The sequence below is a fragment of the Sander lucioperca genome, chromosome 24 (genome assembly GCF_008315115.2).
Source record: "Sander lucioperca isolate FBNREF2018 chromosome 24, SLUC_FBN_1.2, whole genome shotgun sequence".
NCBI lineage: Eukaryota > Metazoa > Chordata > Actinopteri > Perciformes > Percidae > Sander > Sander lucioperca.
Window position 1 is genome coordinate 16,151,659 of NC_050196.1, and position 21,706 is coordinate 16,173,364.

The 21,706-nt window shown below is 41.2% G+C and overlaps 1 protein-coding gene across 4 annotated transcripts; it reads left to right on the top strand.

The window, feature by feature from the left end:
• Positions 1 to 632: 632 nt before the first annotated feature.
• tmem198b (transmembrane protein 198b) lies at positions 633 to 21,675 on the top strand. Of its 4 annotated transcripts, none has more exons than XM_031291547.2 (5): positions 633 to 1,022; positions 17,440 to 17,701; positions 18,114 to 18,695; positions 19,319 to 19,521; positions 20,075 to 21,675. In XM_031291547.2, exons 2-5 carry the CDS (start codon positions 17,545 to 17,547, stop codon positions 20,225 to 20,227), a joined length of 1,095 nt encoding a protein of 364 aa, XP_031147407.1. In that variant the 5' UTR covers positions 633 to 1,022; positions 17,440 to 17,544; the 3' UTR covers positions 20,228 to 21,675. The 4 variants fall into 4 exon arrangements, with proteins under 4 accessions (XP_031147407.1, XP_035854538.1, XP_031147409.1 ...); XM_035998645.1 differs by lacking the exon at positions 633 to 1,022 and adding an exon at positions 4,814 to 5,083; XM_031291549.2 differs by lacking the exon at positions 633 to 1,022 and adding an exon at positions 6,023 to 6,524.
• The last annotated feature ends 31 nt before the right edge of the window (positions 21,676 to 21,706 follow it).

A 21,706-nucleotide genomic window follows, 5' to 3' on the forward strand; every position in this document is an offset into this window, starting at 1 on the left:
ACGCTTACTTCCTGTGGTGCTAGTTTTAAATAGCTTGACGCCGCTCATCTCATCTCCCTGTGCGTGAGGACGTACTGCAAAAGATTTCAGAAGTTCAATGACTTATTTTCCATTGCATTACAAAGTAGAAATAAAGTTAATGTTTTATGATTTATAGTTGGAGATCTCACCTGTGTGTCTGTCTGTCTGTCTGTCTGTCTGTCTGTCTGTCTGTGTGTGTGTGTCAGTCCATGCACGGTCCACTCAGCCATTTAAAGAAGAAAAAAGACAAATAAAGAGAGGGAGAGAAATCATAAATATGGTCATACATTGAGTGAAAACGAATAAATAAACATCGAACTTAGTTTCATTCCACTACAGTAAATAAAACGTAAAATATAACATATAGCAATAAAAATAATAAACTACAAGTATTTTTTGCTGATATTTTGGGATATATTTATAATATCAGCCTCAATTCCTGACTTTTATTATTTCTTTCAACACAATCTATTTTTTTTTTCAACTTTATTTGCATATTTTCACAAATATCATGTGATACAAACAACGTTTGAACAATTCGGCATCGTTCTTCCAACACAGTCAGTCAATGTGCTGCAGGCGTTGACAAGTCGACCAGGACTCGTCATTTTTTGCAGCGGAGGCCACCTTCTTCACCCGACGTTAATGTGAGAGGCTCAATCCTCTATCCATCCATCCATCCATCCATCCATCCATCCATCCAGACCGGAGCCTGGATGGATCGACACTTTTTTTTCGAATTTGCACACAGTTCTGCTTTTTATTCGGCATGTAACCCGGGTTATTGCTCATTTTCAGCCCGGTTTATGTGCGTTTTTCCCCCCATGGCGGACTAGTCAGCTCGGGGATCCACCGCCCTGCATAGACGGTCCTCCACACCGACGGGAATACACCCAAGTCAGGGCATAAAACGTCAAAAATGCTCGGTGTTTCAGGCTCAGGAGGCTCCTTTTGCTGTCATGTGAATGCGGACGAGGCGCGTCAACCTGACGGGGGTGATGGTGAGTGAATGATTAACGCGCACGGTGCGTCTCTTTTGTCTCAGACACACACACACACACACACACACACCTGCTGTCAAACATCATGAACCCGGTAGTTTCGATGGAGATTGACCAGAAGAGGAGGAACAGTGGTGTGTTGAATGTGGGTGCATTGAGGTCAGCTGCTTTGTGTGTTGGATTGTTAGGTCGGTGATGTCTGACCCGGATGGCCGCATCAGGGTCGATCATCCTGTCAGAGTCAATTACATCTCATTACAGCAGATGGATGCATGGCTGAATAGATGATGGGTTGTACAGAGATAGTTGTGTTTATCCGTATGCCTGGAGTTTGAGATCTCCCAGAGGTCCCTGAAAGGTGTGTGTGTGTGTGTTGTGTGTGTGTGTGTGTGTGTGTGTGTGTGTGTGTGTGTGTGTGTGTGTGTGTGTGTGTTTTCTAATGGTTGTTCTTTCCTCATCATAACTCAGTTTAATCTGGGATTCATCTGGATAGTTTGCTCAGAAAAAACAATCAGGGGTCTTCCCTCGCATGACGAGTTTGATTTTAGCTTTATTAATTGTAAAGTGATGACAGAGAGAGGAGGATGGAGGATGATGTGGTTACTTACTCTCAGGCTGCACACGCAATCTCTCCGCCTCTGTGTGTGTACATCATGACTCAAAGAAAACCCACTGCCATAAATGGGTGCTAATAGTTTTTACATTGCTGCTTTACATGCTTAAATTATTCCTTAAAGATATCCTTTAAATTATTATCATATTATCATGCATATCAGACAATTGGTTGTGTGTGTATATAAGTCATCTTTGTAACACCTTTTCAAGGAAATTTTACTGAGTAGGTGAGCAGTAAAATGTTCTACCTGCTGTGGCTTTACAGTTTGACAGTTGGCTTATTAAAAAAAGAAACATAAACAGATTTAGTTAATATTCCCATCTTGTTTAGTTGCATTTATGTGCAATAACCTGCAGACACGTTCCCACATCCCTCCACCTTCACATTAGAGCTGCAAAGATTAACGGATTAGTTGTCAACTATTTAATTCATCGCCAACTATTTTGATAATCGATTAATCGGTTTGAGTCATTTTTTATGAAAACAAAATAAAACTTCTCTGTTGTCAGCTTGTTAAATGTGAATATTTTCTAGTTTCCTCTCTCCTCTGTGACAATAAACTGAGTATCTTTGAGTTGTGGACTAAACAAGATGGGATGAAGTTAGCGAAGAGCTTCAACTGTAAAAACCCTCACAAGTTTTATATTCTCATGTTGCTTTTTTTTCTTCCGTGTCTGAGAATCTGCAGGAAGCATGTCGGAGTTTCCTATGAGGCGTTCAAGGTCCAGCAGTTATGATAGGTGCACCAACGTGAGCTAATTAGTGTACAGTCTGAAGCTGAGAGCTGCAGGCTGCTGAAGGCCTGATGTTCAAAGTATCCGAGCTTGTTGTGGGAGCCGACAGGTGCAGAGAGGCAGACCCAGAAGAGTCTTCTGAAAGCTGTTGCTCATTCCTGCTTCAGGATTATTGTAGGGCTGCAACTAACGATTATTTTCATCGTTGAGTAATCTGTTGATTATTTCCGCAATTGATCGATTATTGTTCGGTCAGAAAATGGTGAAAAATGTCGACCAGTGTTTCCCAAAAAGCCCAAGATGACGTCCTCAAATGTCTTGTTTTGTCCACAACTCAAAGATATTCAGTTTACTGTCACAGAGAAGAGAAGAAACTAGAACAATATTCACATTTAACAAGCTGGAATCAGAGAATTGTTAACCTGTTAAAACCTTAAAACCATTTAATATAAAAAAAATGGCGATTAATTCATTAGTTGACAACTAATTAATCTTTGCAGCTCTAGATTACTGGATTAATTCTCATTGAGCCACTAGAGGATGTGGACAGCTGTGCCTTTTATCTGCAGGTAGCTTCTGTGCAAAAATAGTGCACAAACCTCTGCTCGGTTCATTATTCTCTGTGGCTGAAGTGTTGAAGCCAGAAATAATTGGGTTCGACCCTCCCTGCTGGGTGATCACACGGGTCGCACTGTTATTAGAGGTGGCATGTAAGGGAGAGCAGAGAGGATCATGGGTTATTCCTGCACGTGTCTACAGTACGTGTTATTGCAGACTTTGATCAGCTTCATTTGGTGTTCTTATGAGCCAGACATCAGGACAAATGTTTGGTTCTGACACATAATATGAATACAGTCCTGATGATAATTGATGGTTTTAAGGTTGCTGTTGGGATGATAGGTTGGTTGTCAGGGGGTTCCTCTCTTCAAGTGTGTTTTCGTACATATTCTTGCTGCAACTAACGATTATTCGGTTAATCTGCTGACTATTTTTAGACTAGAAACTAGTTTATAAAACATCAGAACCAATCAATACCCTTCACATTATCATAGAGCACGAGGTGACGTCTTTAAACGTCTTGTTCTGTCCGCCTAGCAAAGATATTCAGTTTACTATCATGTGTAAGATGAGAAAAAGAAGCAATTGTCACATTTGACAGCCTTGAACCATCAAATGTTTGACATTTTTGCTTAAAAAATGATTTCGACAGTTAATTGATTATCAAAGTAGTTGCCAATTCCTTTTCTTTTAATCGACTAATTGATGCAGCTCTAATTAAATCAAAATTGGCTTTTTATTTCACATTTAGCATAGTAAGCTGCACTGAAAGCAACCTAAAAAAGAAAGGTTGACAGAAGAGAGGTGGCTGTCTTTTCCTTTTTTGTGGAGTTTAATGTAACCGCTTTCTGTCTCAGATGCAAGGAATAAGCTGTTGTTGTACGTACATACTGTAGTTTAATTTTTTTCAGATCAATGTCCTGTTGGGGTAAAAAAAAAAAGTCACTGAAATTACAGAATGATGCTGCGACAGATGGAAAGGGAGAAATGTGTCCTACCCTCCAACTGACCGAGGCTTTAAATTGGCCCAAATTAATCTCTGAGGTTGTGTTTGCTCATGGCAAGGGAACAATCAGAAGTTAAATAGGGTACTCGACACAGTTTAGTCACGAAGACCTGATATCACTGGGTTATCCCTTCTGTTAAAAATAAACAGCAGTCACGTTCACAAGCATCCTCATTCTTTCTTCAACCTCGGGTGTAAAACCTCACAGTTTTTCTGACATCCCACCTCAGAAGAAAGAAGAAGGTGATTTTTATTTTATTTTCCAGCAGCTGTTTTTCTTCCCTCTGTGTTGATCTGGCGAAGCTCTGACCATGCAGTGAGTTTCTCCTCCACGGGAACAAACATCATTGATATTCCTGAGCGTCTCCCTCGGGGCGACGGGGGAAACAGTGAGCTGGTTGGAGGCTGCTCAGTCATACTGAGCAGCAGGATTGAGACGCTGTGAAACAGAGAAGCCTTTATTGTAGGAGGCTGGCAGTTATGTAAGTATGTGTTCCAACATCCTGCTGTAGGTCTGATGACACCTGAGAGGAACCTGCAGGTGAATGATCAGAAAGAGTTGGGACAGTTTATGATGTTTTTTTTACTGAGACTATCCGAGACTCACTTTAACTGCTAAGACCTAATTATACAGTATATTCCACCTGTTAACTACACATGTAGACAAATGTCTACTTTTCAACTAAATGTAGCCAAATGTAGATATTATCATTATAAATACAGTATATATATATATATATAAATCAATGGACGTTTATCAAGCAAAAAGCCCCTCTGCTTCTAGCTTCTCAGATGTGAGGATTTGCTGTACACTGAATAGTTTGTCACACCTTGAGCTTTGGGACCTTTTTTGACATTTAATTGACTAAAATAATGTTGGATGCTGCCCTCTCAGCAGTGAAAACAGAATCTAACATGGACAAAGACCTCAGTGTCCTCCTCCTCTTCTCACCGCTTCCCCATCACCAGATTCTCCACATTCGGTCCAATCAGAGGAAAAATGGCAGCAGCCACACGTGGTTTTTCTAACTGGAACAGGAGCCTTATGCAACCTGCTCAGAGAGTGTCTGAGGAGGTGTGAGAACGCCTCGGCCTCTTTGCGCCGGCGGTCGTGCCTGATCTCCTGGAGTCGTGCGGCTGTTTGTGGGTGAGCGCTGTCGACCGCTGCAAATAACATTCAACTGCACAAGTCACGTAATGTTGTTCTGGTTCTGTTAAAAAGTCGTGTGAGTCGCCTTCTTCCAATAAAGTTATGGTAGTTCCTGCACTTTTAAGGCTCTAGATTTTGGCCCAAGGTGTAGATTTGAAGGAAGATATAAAATTTCTCTCTGTTTCTATGAGAAGGAAAAACATGTTCAGCTGAATTGAAAAGATTTGTATTCATATAAGGAATCTCCTGCTCCTGTGCAATTAGGAATTGTCTTCATAATGATTTCTGAAGTTTTAATAAAGAAATCAAAGTGGACATTTTTCCCCAAATGTCAAACTATTCCTTAACAACATACTCATTCCTAAAATGTAATTTTACTTAAAAACCCCAAACTTTCATGGACATGTACCTTTTTTAATTAGGAAAATTAGCTGGAAGTAAGTAAAATGGGTTTAAATCTTCTTTTTCTTGTGCAGCAGTTAGAATATTGTTTGATCCAGATTGACAGACACAAGCTTTTGGACTTTCAACATCATTCACTGCGGTGGGGTTTTCTCCAGAATTCTTAAAATTCTCCGTTTTGTGGTGAAAATAAAAAATACTTTACAAAAGTCAACATGTACACTGTAGTGTGTATATAGATGTGTATTTCTTGAAAATCTAGTTTGTAAATCATTTCCCGCATTAAACGCCAACCTAAAACCTACACAAACTGAAGCTAGGTTGAAAGTTTTCTTTTGGGAATTTCCATCATTCCCTGGAAAGCAGAACTCCTTTGTCATGCCTCCATCTTCAGCATCGTCATGCTGCTGTTGCTGGAGATGCTCTGGCATGTCATGTCCTAACCCATCTGACCTGCCTCTGTGTTTCTGTGACTGAGACACGTGATGACACACACACACACACACACACACACACACACCATACAAACACACACACCACACAAACACACATGCAGTGATCCTGCTACCACCGGCCACATCCTCCCCTGTCACGTTTCCCCCTGCATCCCCGGCAGTATCGATCGACATGTGCAGAGGGATGGGCAGTTGACGTGCCGGGTTATCGGCAGGACGATTGGCGACAACCTCTCTCTTCCCAGGAGCTGACATGTGAACCGGTGACACACGCAGTCTTCCGCTGCTCGCAGCGGAACGCTGGCAGCTGGCTCTGAGCTGGTCATGAACAGGCCTGTTTTTGGCAGACTCGGCCACCAGTCTGTTACCTTGGATGGCTCGTGAACAACACTGAGAGACAGAGAGAGGTGCATCACATGCTCCTGCTCATTTTCTCATTCCCCTGCCGGCATCCAGACAGCGTGGAGAGGGAAGAGAGGTTTTTGGATGAGGACATGTTGCAGCATCGGTCCGACCGGCAGATTTCTCCGGTCAGTGATGGAGAGAGGAGAATATTATTGGACATTGTGACTTCAGATCAGGTTGTACTCTTGTCACTGAGTCTTTATGATGCAGTTGTGGTGTAAACAACTGGATGTCGGGCTGAGCAATCATTCAATATTATGGATTAACAGCTTTCAGTGGGATTGTATCTTGATGATAGGGTCATATCTTATTATTTTATAAAATTCAGTAGTTCAAATGAATGATTCCAAGAAAGTTTTTGCTTGTTTTACAGCATAATTTATTACTGAAAACACAATTTTGACTAATTTAATTTTGCATAACGATATCCAAACTCTCTGTGCTCAGTAAAGACTAAACAATATGCTCAGTTATTGTGAATAAAGTTGGATATTTTCTCAAAAATGTAAGGCTGCAACTTTGCAATTTCTATTATCAATTAATATGCAGCTAAATGGTGATAAATGCCTGTCATAATTCCCTAAAGTCAAAGCGTGACATCTTCAAATGTCCAAAACCCCCATATATTATGGTTATTATCACATAAGATGAAGAAAAGTAGCAAATCCTCACAGTTAAGAACTAGAGAATATTTGGCTAAATCAGTTGTCAATCAGCTAATTGATTAATTGACGAGTGATTTCAGCACCAGTGATATGAGCTGTCTGTTGTACTGATGGATTCAAGCCAAATGGACTTGAATGTTTTAACATATTTGAAGAGTTTTGTCTGGTTTAGAGAATAACAGTGATTAATATATAGGACATTTTTGTTTTGTAGTGATATTGATAACCAAAACTTTAATGCGTCTAAATGTTTAAACAATTTTCCTGTGTTAGACTAAACAAGCTGCTAATATTCAGGACTCAGTTATTGTGAATAAAGTGAAATAGTTTCTCGAGGGACATTGAAAGCTTTTTTGTAACATTTAAGAATTGATTGAGAAACGAAATAGTTGTCAGTTGCAACAAAACATCAGTTTAAAAAAAAATATTATTCTTGCAGCCATAGATGTCAGAAGAAAGGAACTCTAAAGGAACTATTTATATGTTTTTATGAATTTTTTCCACCTACCCAAAAATGTTGTTGTGAACACAGGGACCTTTGCATTTTTCCTTGATTTGAATCATGGGAATCGTTGCCCATGCAAAGAGATTTGGAAAGCAGTTGAAGTGCAGTGAGTAATGCATTATGAGGCAGTTATGTAACAACATGGTGGGAAGGCCACTGGCGTTTTTTCCTTTTCTTCTTTGCTCTCCTTCTCTCCCTTCTCTATCACTTTACCTCTCCCTTTCCAGTTTTGTCTTTCTCTTAACTCGCAGAGTTTTTGCCCACCTGCTTCACATCAGATAAAAAGAAGCCTAATTTCATCACTACATGTTTGTCTCTGCCGAGAGAGCTTATGAGCTCAGCTGCTGTCTTACATAGCTCCAATATCAGTGTTTCTCTCTGGGGGTTTAGGAGTAAGAACAGTCTTTCAGGGTGTAAAATATGACTGAATGTATCTGAACTCAAAATCTTTGAAGGCATTTAGTTAAATACTTATATGTTTAAGGTTAAAGGGGTAGTGGGAATTAGTTTTCATATTTAGATGCAGGTTTATTTTTATTTTTAATGACTTTCAGAGGCCTTACAGTGAATTTAGTTTGAACTTAATACTGAACTGAAGTGCTTTGCTTTAGTAGTTCCATTGTGGGAGATTTTGTGGTTTACCTCCACTACTTTTCTTTTTGTGTTTCCTACTTTGACGTTTTATTTTGTTGCCTAGTTTTTTCCTTCCTTCCTGCTGCCCTTCCCTATTTCCATCCATCTTTGCTTCCTGCTTTGCTTCTTTAGCTGATGTAAAAATCACAAAAACTCTTCACCTGATAGCCAAACCTTTTTTGTCACTCTTCTCCTACTCCTACTCCTCTTTGTCCCTTTTGGAAGATGCTTCTCCTGGCTGCACATAAGCGAACGTGCACAGGCGTCACTCTCAGACATTCGTGTTGCTGTTTTCCTGATTAATTTGTTCTGATTGGATCCACTTTTTTGGCACAACTGGATCGTCACAGCAGCAGGTCCAGGAACAGTCATGGCGGTTGGTTAGTTAGTTAGTCATATCACTACTTGTCCCGCTGTTACTCACCGCCATCGAGCTTTGGCGACACACAGTCACATTGTTGGTTGTTGTCCTTTTAATGTTGCGTGACACATCGACAGTTGAGACACTTGTTGCATTGTGAAGATGGCCTTATGTGAAGATCTTTTTTTTTTAACTCTGCAGAGTTGTTTTTCAGTAACACATTCCTCCATATTCGTAGTGGGAAGTATCTTTGGTCATTTTGTGCTTAACATTCATTTAACAGAGCCCTTTGATTTCAAACCTCACCACACAAATAATTCTTGACTTTTGGGAAACACTCAACAAAGTGCTAGAGCAAAGTAACATCTAAACTGCAGCAAAAAAAGCCCAGAGGAGTTGAATGCTTCAGAGAAAGTAGCACTGACACAAAATCTAGTCCAGGGAAAACGCACCTTTGAGTAGATAAACATTTAAAAGTTAAAGTAATGATGATGCAGGAGGCAAGAGTGTAGTTTTTCTATTGGATAACGATGTTTTCAGATGATGTAGAAGAAAAGACCGAAGCAAAGAAGGAAGGAAAGAGTTGGATGGAAAGTCTTCATCTGTAAAGTAACACTGTACTAGTTAAATAGATAAATGTAGTTAAAGTAAAATGTTCAATACTTCCTGATCAAAAATGCAAATGCTCAACTAAAATACCAAACCTAAAACAAGAGTTGCAGCAAAATCTTAAATATAAATCAAGTTGCAACTAAATGTTAATTATCAATTATCAATAATTAAATCTGTTGATTTTTTTTTTCTCCTTGAAATTTTGATTGTTTTACTTGATGAAATGTCAAGAAATACTAAAAGGTGAACCCCAGGGTAACGCCTTCAAATGTCGTGTTTTGTGTGTGCTCAACAGTCCAAAACTCAAAGCTATTGAGTCTACAGTGAACATGGCTCTTTGGATTCGTTTGTACCCACAGTCTTTTGGAAACGTCAAATATTTTGGTCTTAATCATCCAGTTGGAAGAAAAATGATGAGAAAATAGGGACTGTGCAGTGCTCTGATACACCAGATTAATACAGACAAGCTGAACATTGTAAACATATGGTTGGCCAGACGCCGCTTGATGAGGTCACAGGAGTTTCTGCCTTCTTATTGGCTGAAAATAAACAACAGATGAGTTCAGTCGGAGAGCATCGCCCAGCGTCTGACTCTCCGACTGCGAGTCTGAGGGGATTAACATAGCTGGTGTCACACCGCTGAAGTATGAGTCTTAATAAGTTGTTTAGTCTTTAAATCTTACCTAAAACTTCACAGCATGTGAAAAAAACTGCCAAATATAATAATCAAACTGCTTTTTACATTAGTGCATTAGTAATTACAGCTTTGTGGGTTTGTTTGTGAGGAACAATAATCAAACTAAAATGAGTTTATGATTCTGAAGCACAGCTGAATGCAGCAGGTGTGTTGTCTTATTAGTGAATATGTTTTCTCTGTTTGATAAAGAAGCCTTTATCACCAAAACAGAAAGAGGAGAATTTGGAACAAACATGTTTTTAAATAAATGCATCATGAACAGATTTGATGAGTCACAGGGTTATGAGTCCTACAAAGCTCTCTGTACACTATATAGAAATGGACATTAGTACATTTTCACAGGAAGAAAACACTGAGCCTGTTGGCAAATGATTAAGAGACAGACGTGTGAATGTGAGCCAGAAAATGACACCAGTAGAGAATGTAAGTTATATTCTTCCAACAGGGTGAAACTGAATGAAGAGTCAAGTCAAACTGATAGTGTTACTAAATGGCTCACCATTTTCAAACTGCAAAGATTAATCATTTAGTTGTCAGCTATTAAATTAATCGCTAACTGTTTTTAAATAATCAGTTTGAGTCATTTTTATGAAAAAAACCATTTTATAGACCAATCAATTAATCGAGAAAACAATCGACTATGACAATAATCCCTACACGGTTTACCCCTGCAGACTCTCTCTCTGTCTGGGACAGAGCTTAATTAGATGCATGAATGCAAAATGAATCATGCCTCCCTCCTCTTCTTGTGTTATGCAGCGAAAACCAAATCTTTTTAAATCTTGTTAAACATGATCACAGAAGCATTAAGTACATTTAAGTACAGAAGATATGAAGTTCTGGTATGTCACCGGACAATTTCCACCTTTCAACAGCCTATTTTTGTCTGCCAAATTTCAAATATTACAACACTTTTGTTCTGTTGGCATTAGCATCTTTAGTGGGAGCCTTTACTACTACTTTCACAGTGATGCTCTCAACGGCTTTTGGATTTGATTGTGACACAACATAGCTCATGAATTAATCATTGTTTAACACCTGACTCTTAAAGCTTTAGTGCGTAACTTTTTGATATTAATTAACATCCGTTACATTCAAGCCATTGCCAAAATAGTTGAAATTAGTAGCATGTGCCTGATCACGTAAGGTTTGTATCATGTGGATGCGCTGTCAGTGTTGTTGTCATTACTTAGAATTCCTCATGGGAGCGACAGAAACTACGCACTATAGCTTTAAGTCTTAGATGTCAGAACTTCCAGCAAGCACTTGGACACATCAACCTTGAATTTGTCTCACAAAGACAAATGTCACAATGACTGAACTCCGTATCTCTGTATATTTAGGATGTTTTTGAGCTGATTATGCTTTAACATGTAGTTCAGACCTGATGCAGCACGTGGTGCTCAGCCAGTCTGTGTACTCAGGGTATTAATAGACACCGTTTTCTTTATTCATGGGAAGTCTTCATGTTATTCTCAGACGCCACCGGCGAGTTCAGCCTGATGATGTCAGCACTGGAAATGGCTGCACATCTGTGTCAGTGTGTCTGGCTCTTAGTAACTGATCCACAGTTTGCTGTATTTTAAAACTGCATTTTCTTTGTGTGTGTTTGTTTGCTGTGTTTTGTTGATGTTGAGACAATGAGGGAAGAGAGGTTTTAGTTGTCTCTTAACACAGCGGGTTGATCTGTGTGCTCACTGTGCAACGAAACGGTTACAAAAACATTTTGTTACACGAAGACAGGGAGATTCTTCGCACCTGCTGCATTCAGACTAAATCTGTCTGACAGACACTGCAGAGGAGTGCTCAGTATATCCTGAATTCTGTCTCTGAAATCGGAGTAAATTGTCATTTTGTTTGACTTGTTTATTCCCTCCCTGTCATATTTTCTGTTTGGTTATTTTACCCTTCCCGTCGTATCCGTCCCTCCAATGTAATTTTCAATCAACACACGCTGTTGCCTTTTATAAACGCTTTTTGCCTATAAAGTTCTGATGGTTGGTCATTTTTCCAACCGGGAAAACAACCGAGAACATATGCACTACCCCTTTTTTGAAAAGGTTGAACTGAACAAAAATAAGAGATAGTGTCAACAAATTCAGAGCTCTGGAACCAGGCTTATTTTCCAAACCTTTCTCACGCATCCTATGCCTTCATTGGATAGCTAATAGTAAAGAGATGACAGGAAATACAGGTAGAGAGATGGGAACAACATGCAACAAAGGTCCCCAGGTCTTAAACTGGGGATTCGTGTTTCTTTTTACACTCTGTTGTTCATGTTGGATGTATTTCCTTCTTCATGCATTCCCTCAAGAAAATGTTACATATTCAATAAAAAATGCAATTTCACATTATTTTGGACCATTATTATTACCATATATGTGTCTTAAATGCTGGAAAAGCTAGAGCAGATAATAAACAAATTACAATCAAAATGCTTAAAGACAAAACTTGCTAAAGAAGTCCACTGGGGACCAACTACAATCATTAGATGTGAGAAAAGTCTTTTAGTTGATGCTCACATTGATTTGGCTGAGGTGGTGCCCAAAACGGCTTCGCTGCTGCGCCTGAGCCTTATAATGTTAAGCAAAACCCTGTCTTGAAACATTTGCGCTGACAATTGTTCTCAAAAATGTAAACCTGCATCATTAAGACCCGTGTTTACCTGCTACCAGTCTTCTTTTTTGCCTTTGTTGGTGCGTTGCTGGCTGTATAACGGGTCCACATATCAAATACACAGATTTTCTTACTTTTCTTCATTTCATAAATTCATTGCTTAGTAGTTGTTGTTTTTTTACAGACAGAATAAGCAATTTGAAGACATTATTCTGGCATTTGTCAGAAATACTCACATCTTTTTAGAGTAAATAAATGAATTGATTATGAAAATAATTGTTAAAACTAGCAGACTTTTAATTTTGTCCTTCAAGTGTTTTTGAAAACATGCTGATGTGACGTTAACACTAGAATATTTCATTTATAATTAAAAGGAGAGTTTCTATAGGAGCAGAACCGGCTTTTATAACACACACACAGACACACACACACACACACACACACACACACACACACACACACACACACAAACACATTCAGAGGGAACAGACAGGGCCACCGATTGGCTCTCATGCTGTTGCTATGGGAGTTTAAGCTGCTCTCTTATTGCTCAGGCTTCGGACCAGGGCCAACTGCCGGCTGGCCTGTCAGCATCCCTCTGTCGTCGCGGCAACAGACAGGAAGCAGGGCGCAAGGAGGAGAACCATGGAGTTGTTGTTGCTGTTGCTGATCTGGAAAGCAAAAGAAAGAAACTCCTCTGTCGTTTATTTCCTCTCATTGCTTTTTTTTTCAGAGGATGATCCGTCTGCAAACATAAAAACATGTTTTTGATCTGCGGGACAAAACGGCTTAATTCTTCCACACACACACATGGGGTCACCCGGCAGTGACCTGCTAATCCTCCACAGAAACATGATTATTAATATGACATGTCTGAATGAAAATTGGGATGAAAATGTAGAAAGAATATGTCTGTGTGTGTGTATTTGAGTATTGCCAGTGTGTCGGAGTTTGTTCTAAAGATATGGACTGTTTCTGTTGTGGCTCTTTTCCAAATGCTTCTGTCTCAAACACACATTGAAACAATAGTTTATGTACAGTTGAATGTGCTTGCACTAGTTTTTCTTCCTTCATTTAGTCTTTCCTGCTGTGTGAACCAGGTTAGGATCCTCACAAATGCCATCAACTTGCATGTGGGTGGTATTGTAGGACAGTTTTTATGGGGGGAAAAATAGTTTTACACAATTTGTTATATAAATAGTTTGTTCCTTGCCTGTATGTCCACAGGTTTTTAACTCTTTATATCTTTATATAAATGGTTGGAGGCTATAAGAAGTTATAAGTATAAGAAGAAGTTGATAGAAGAAATGTGCTGTTTATCCATTGGCTCAGGACTTCTGCGCTTCTGACTGCAGCACGAGTTGTTTCTGGAAACTACTGCTCCCGGCTGTTGAAAATAGTTACACCACAAAACTCCTGAAACCACAAACTGTCCTTTGTACAGTTGTTTTTGTGAACTGATCGCACCAACAAGATGGGACATGTTAATTAGTAGGTTTTAGAGTAACTTGTACCATAATAAACTGCTGAGAGCTCAGAGGTTGAAGGTTAAATACAGAGCAGATATACTGTGTAATATTATATATACAGTACTGTGCAAAAGTCTTAGGCAGGTGTGATGTGTGGTAGAAAAAATGCTGTAAACTAGGAAAGCTTTTAAAAATATAAATAATGATTTATTTTTATCAATTCACAAAATGCAAAGTGAGCGAACAAAAGAAAAATCTAAATCACATCAATATTTGGTGTTACTACCTTTTGCCTTCAAACCAGCATCAATTCTTATAGGTACTTGCAAAAAGTCAGGGATTTTGTAGGATTGTAGTCAGGTGTATGATCAACCAATTATGCCTAACAGGTGCTAATGCTCATCAATGTCACATGTAGGTTGAAACACAGTCATTAACTGAAACAGAAACAGCCGTGTAGGAGGCTTAAAACTGGGTGAGGAACAGCCAAACTCTGCTACCAAGGTGAGGTTGTAGAAGACAGTTTCATGTCACAGGTCATACACTATGGCAAGACTGAGCACAGCAACAAGACACAAGGTAGTTATACTGCATCAGCAAGGTCTCTCACAGACAAATACTTCAAAGCAGACTGGTGTTTCAAGATGTGCTGTTCAAGCTCTTTTGAAAACGCACAAAGAAACGGGCAACGTTGAGGATCGTACATGCAGTGGTCGGCCAAGGAAACTTAGTGCAGCTTCCCTTTCCCTTTGAAATCGGAAGATGTCCAGCAGTGCCATCAGCTCAGAACTGGCAGAAACCAGTGGGACCCAGGTACACCCATCTACTGTCTGGAGAAGTCTGGCCAGAAGTGATCTTCATGGAAGAGTTGCAGCCAAAAAGCCATACCTCTGACATAGAAACAAGGCCAAGCGACTCAACTATGCACGAAAACATAGGAACTGGGGTTCAGAAAAATGGCAGCAGGTGCTCTGGACTGAAATTTATTCTGCAGCAGGACAACGACCCCAAACATACAGCCAAGGTCATTAAGAACTATCTTCAGTGTAAAGAAGAACAAGAAGTCTTGGAAGTGATGGCATGGCCCCCACAGAGCCCTGATCTCAGCATCATCAAGTCTGTCTGGGATAACATGAAGAGACTTTGATTTGAGGAAGCCTACATCCACAGAAGATCTGTGGTTAGTTCTTCAAGATGTTTGGAATAACCTACCAGCCGAGTTCCTTCAAAAACTTTGTGCAAGTGTACCTAGAAGAATTGATGCTGTCTTGAAGGCAAAGGGTGGTCACACCAAATATTGATTTGGTTTAGATTCCTCTTCTGTTCATTCACTGCATTTTGTTGATTGATGAAAATAAACTATTAACGCTTCCATTTTTGAAAGCATTCTTAGTTTACAGCATTTTTTCCATACCTGCCTCAAACGTGTGTGTGTGTGTGTGTGTGTGTGTGTGTGTGTGTGTGTGTGTGTGTGTGTGTGTGTGTGTGTGTGTGTGTGTGTGTGTGTGTGTGTGTGTGTGTGTGTGTGTGTGTGTGTGTGTGTGTGTGTGTGTGTGTGTGTGTGTACTTTGTCTGCTTTCCTTGTGCATTGTTAAACTTGCCAGACCAGTTTCAACCTCCATACGTGACACTAATGAATTCCCATCCACCCCTTCATGAATCGACCCTCAGGGAGAAAAATAACTATACTGACCGAGGAAGGAAAGTGAGTCATGAAATTGAGAAATTAAATGGAAAAGGGGAGGATGAGAAGGAGTGGCATCGGAGTCAGGTGACCGGTTTGCAAGAAGCAGATGATTAGGAAATGGAAGGAGAAGGTAAGGAGGAAAAGTAAGGAAGTAGGATGTGAGGGAGAAGGAAACAAAAGAGGAGAGAGGAAAGCTGAAGGATAGGAGAGCAAATGAATATCAGAGCTGAACTCACCTCGAGATGGAGAGAATAACAAAAGCCAGAGGGGGAGGAGAGGAGGAGGCGTGGGAAGGAAGTGAAAGAGGACAGGATTGAAAGACCGAGAGAGAGAGAGTTTGTTTTCTCAGTCTATTCCCTGAGATCTTTAAAAAATCCTGGTAAGTTTTTGGAATTTGAGAACTTGTGGTTTATGAGAAAACTTTTGTATAATATATCCCCATCTTTCTGAGAAGAAATTGTTTCTTGTTTATATATATTTGTGGATGTTATTATAGTAGTATATTTACACTGCTATATGTAATATTGTGTACAGTTGAGTTAAGCATAAAGCCCTTTGTTCTTTAAAACAGAGTGATGAACAGTTAGGAGGATGGGAAGAAAACAGAGAGATCTGATGATGAAGGCAGCAGGAAACCATGGGAAGGACTAGGTGAAATTTAGCAAAGAAAGGAAAGGAGAAAGTCGAGGCAAATGTATTTGCCAAGTGCTGTTTACAAGGGACGTTACTGGAATACAGATGAGGTTGCAGGAAAGGAAACAAAAAAGGATTATATGTGAGAGAGCTGAGGGGTAAGACATTACACAGAAACAAAGTGTGTAAGGACATTTAAAGTGGCTGAGCTGGCTTAAAAACAATAGATGGATGTAAATCTGATATAAAAAAAAAAATGTTATTTAGAAACAGGCTGCAGGGAAAGAAACATACTAGATAGATGCATAGCTGACGTAGCTAGAAAGTACAGATACAGTAGATAGCATGAGATACTTTATTGTGTTGTGGCACGGACACAAACAAGATAAAGAAAAAAGCTGCAGGGAAGGAAAAAAATCAAGGTAGCTTGAAAACTCTGAATGTGAATGTAATAGTAATACAATGCACTAAACAATGGCACACCACAAAGGTTTAGACTACAAAGAACCCAACTCTATTAGATTATTCATCCTCTTTTTTAGATACATGTACATAGGAGAGACTGACTGACTGAATGATTGATGAAAGATTGAACTGCTGAGGAAAGAGCCATTAGAGAACTTGCTTTGTGCCCGTGTGGCCTGACGGTCGGCAGTTCTTGTTCCCCTTAAACGCCTCCTGATCAAACACAGAGAGAGCGAGAGGCTTTGATTGCCCTCGTCCGCCCTGTTCAAACACCGCTGTTATCTGAGCTATTATTATCCGCTGTTTCTGTTTTTCATGGTTTAGCCCATTAGGTTGAAATCACATAGCCCTGATAAAACTGCAAAGCATGGTTCAAATTATACAGCCAGTTTTTCACGATTGGTTTCTAACCGCCCATTGATCTCAGTTACTTTTTCTGAAAATCAACATGCAGACATTTCGAAATAGATGATCAGTCGTAGTGAACATTCACAAAACAGGTGCATTAGAGCATCCATGGGAGCATCCATGAGAATCTATTAAAATTGTCATAAGGATCATGTGAATTGTGAATATGACAAATAGGTCTGGAACTGGCTGTTGTTATTGTCAGTGTTCTTAAATGCCCAAATGTATTACCTTACAATGTTCATACGATTTTCTTTTCTTGATATTACCACATGTTTAAGGCAGTTGTTGGTGCTGTAGTCTGCAGAAAGTGATGGCCATATTAACTCTCTGTCAACAGGTGAAAGCATGTGGCTGTGTGGCGCTCCGTAGCCTCCCCTGTCCCTCGCCTCCCACCTGATCACCTCTCCACCTCCTTCCTTCTCCCTTCTCCGTCCTGTTCACCATGACGACCCCTGTGGAGATGCTGCCGGCCCAGCCCGACCAGGAGCTGAGCTCCGAACGCCTGGATGGCTGCGAGGATATTGCCGGCCGCTACAAGGTGGTTCCCTCTGTCGTCTGCTCCATGTGCTGTCTCTTCGGCATCATTTACTGCTTCTTCGGTGAGTCCTGGTTCTAGTACGGGATTAGAGCTCCAAAGATTAATTGATTAAATCGACTAGTTCTCAATTATTACATTAATCACCAACTATTTTGATATTCAATTAATCAGTTTGAGTTACTTTTCTTATTACAGCTTGTTCAATGTGAATATTTTCTAGTTTCTTCACTCTGTGACAGTGAACTGAATATCTTTGAGTTGTGGACTAAACAAGACATTTGAGGATGTCATCTTGGGCTTTGGGAAACACTGATCCACATTTTGCAACATTTTCCAACATTTTATAAACCAAACAACTAACCCAATAATCCAGAAAATAATCCACAGATTACACAGAAAGTAATCGTTAGTTGCAGCCCTATATGTGATTGATTACGACCCTGTTACCGATGTGTTTCTTCCTCTTATTGCAGGCTATCGCTGCTTCAAAGCGGTGATGTTCCTGACGGGCCTGATGTTTGGCTCCGTCGTCATCTTTATGCTCTGCTACAAGGAGCGCGTTCTGGACACCCAGCTGAGCGTGGAGGCCTCGATGGGCATTGGCCTGGGCATCGGCACGCTCTGCGGCCTGGTCACCATGCTGGTTCGCAGTGTGGGCCTCTTTATGGTGGGCCTGCTGCTGGGCCTGCTGGTGGCCGTGGCCACCCTGGTTGGCATGGAGGAGCTTTCCAACAGCCCGCCCCGCTCCGTCTGGGTGCCCCTGGGCGTGCTGCTTGGCCTAGGCATGCTTTTCGCCGTGCTCACCCTGCAGTGGCAGCGCCTCTTCACCACGCTGTCCACAGCCACGTTTGGTGCTGCAGTCATCACTGTGGCGCTGGACTACTTCGTGGAGCTCTTCGCCCTGGTGCTGTACATGTACGAGCGAATAAAAGCAGCACCCGGCAAGCCGGTGTGCTGGCTGACGTGGGTGGTGCTCGGGGTGTGGCCTGCCCTCACGCTGCTGGGCGTCATGGTCCAGTGGAAGGTGACCGCTGAGGGATACTCTCATACCAAGGGTGAGGAAAACTTGTGCTGTTTTTTTGTGGGGCATTTCTGATTTGTCTGATTTGTTTTAAACGCAAATAAGTGTCCGAATTTAACTTTCTGACTCACCGGCCAAGTTGGCAGGTCAATAAAAAAATAACAAGCCAAGCATTTTTTTACCGGTCAAAATATTAAATTGTGTTTTTTTGTAACATACATCACAAAATATCAAAAAAGCGCCACAAACATAAAACAATGCGACAAAAAAAAGTTTAAAAATGCTGGCTAATTAATTCGCCAGTAAACGCTTGCTGTCAGGAAATAGAAGTGACGTGCTGGCTGGCGTTCATAAGCTCCGACCTGCAGACAGCAGAGAAACAGAATAAAATAGCTGCAGCTTCACCAAAGTGAAGAGTGAAAAACACAACTATTTTGGTACAAACATTTACCCGCCATGTGGGTGCTAGCCCTCTGAGATTTAGTCGCCAAGCAGAACATTTACCCGCATTTGACGCTTGGCGAGTGTTAATTTCGGACCCTGTGTGCACATCATGATGGAAAAGTAGCTCTAGCTCTACTAAAACACTACTAAAAAGCATATGCTGGCTAACTTCTGTCTGGCTTCTCCTCATGGACGTGCCTATGTCCTTCACAGTGATCATCAGCCGGCAGCAGAGGAGGATGCAGGTGATGCGGATTCGTCAGCGAGACGATCGCTATCGCAACAAGAAGAAGAAGAAGCAGCAGCACGGCTCCTCCTCTCACCATAGCAACCAGGCCAAGCAACTTCACCCTGAGCCCGCCTACCGCCGCAAGCCCAACCCCATCCGTCGCTACGACACAGACGTCCTCTCGCCGGTGAGAAACCCGGGACTCTTTTTCTGTCATCTGTTTTCGTATTTGCTGCTTGTTTGTTTTTGTTCATTGTCTTTTTTTATGCTTCCTGCAGTGTTTGTATTGTTGTACGGGGGTTTTGTTTGTGCTTTGTGTTAACGTTTCTGTTTGCTGCGATTTTCAACCAATTTTTTGCCAAAAGATCAGTTGATTAGTAGATTTTACAAACGATCATCCATGAGACAAATAACTTTTTCGCAGTAACAGTGGCGTGAGTTCAGGCACCTGTCTGATATCTCAGTTGCTGCATAACTTTAAAAAAAAATCAAGGGGCGACCTCTAGCTCACCCAGTAAGAGCGTGCGCCCCATGTAGGCCATGCAGTCCTTTGCAGCGGCCCGGGTTTAAATCCGACCTGCGGCCCTTTGCTGCGTGTCATGCCCTCTCTCTCTCCCCCCTTTCCTGTCTATCCTCTGTCACTATCGTGCTAACTTTTCCACTTTGCAGTTCAATTGTTAATTTTTCTATGAATGCCTTTCCTTAGTCTTTAAACCCAAGTCTTTCTCTGCCCCATCCAGAGCTACATCCAGAGTTTCCGAGACCGGCAGGTGCAGGTGCAGCCCGTTCCGAGCCGGCTGGTCGGCCGACCGCACACCATGGTGGATATTGGCTACGACCATGGCTCCACGACGCCCCTCACCGGAGCTGCAGGACCTTCACTAAATGTCTAAGCACTCCCCAGTCTCCCAGAGGCCTGAACACACCACTCAGGACACACCAGGGAGATACATAACTCTGATCACTACCCCACCTGGGTGTCATCACGTCTGTGCTAGAACGAACCACCACTGGGTTTCAATGCAAAGATTCTGGGTTTAAACATAATCTGGGTTTAGCCACACCCCTCAGAGGATGAAAATATATTTAGGGCTGGATTTACCCACAATGCAAAACATGTTTAACCCTTTTACTGATTACACTTTGAATTGTAAAGCTGGAGCCATCAGCGTGGTGCAGAGGTTTGGTTGACCTCTTTTCACTGTCTGTCAGTAGATTCACATGCACAAATGCATGCATGCACTCACAAAAAAACACACACCGCAGCTACAATTTTAAGGGTCGATGTACCCGGCCCTCACCTTTTTGTCACCGCCTCAAATCAAACCAGATCAGGGATCTCAGTTTCAGTGCAAACCTGCCTCAGGTTCAAACACAGGCATCATATGAATAATTGAAATACACCTTCGCTCCTTAGCGCGCTGTTTCAACTGCTGTCGCCGATTTTCAACTGACGGTGCAGAAGCAACTAGTTCCTCAGCCTGTAGGCGTCTTAAAAGTCCAACAAAGATCATCTATAAAGGGACGTAAGGATCCTTAAATGCAAACCGGGACATTTTATTTGCTTTCTGTGCCATCTGGACCACAAAAATCCTCCTTAAAAAGGGGAGAGACGTCTTTAATGTATAAAGGGGGAACCCTTCGTCACCCTTGGTGCTGGACGAGACACTTCTTCAAGCGTCAAACTGCTCTCCGATGGCCGGGGGAATCGATTTTAACAGGTGCCTTGCCCCTCTGTGGACTGTACCATTCAGCAACAGGAGGGGGGTTACTGGCAGATCTCCCATCGATGACTTGTTTTTGCATTAAATGTGATCACAAAGGAATTATTCAGGGGGGTAGCCATGGAGCTAGCAGGGTAAAAAATATAGTTGGAGTCGAGTTGGCTTGTTGTCTTCACAGATGCCTGGATATACGAATAGTCACGTTTACACTGGCACCTCATCTGAGATATCTCACACAACGCATACAAAAGGTTTTGAGCATTTTCGAGTGGGAACCACAATCCCTTATACGCTGTTGAGCAGAGAAGTAATATTTTTAATCCATAAGGATAGCAGAAAGAGATGTTTCTGCCATTGTGTAAATCTTTCACTCTTTAGCTCCAGTTGCAGAACGGCACGTTCTTTCTGTTTTATGCTGCAAAGCCATCAAAATCTGAGCAGTTTTAAAACGTGCAAAAGAAGCAGGACTGAGCTAAAGATCTTCTCCAGGATGGTGAGATTTGTGTAAACTAAAATCAGAATCAGAATTAAAAGGATAATTATGTATTGATATTAAAAATGTGTCTCCAGGCTGAGATGCCAGTGTAAATAGGGCTCAGAGAGTCAGGATTAAAAAAGTTGACTAGTGGTCATAACAACTTGTACTTA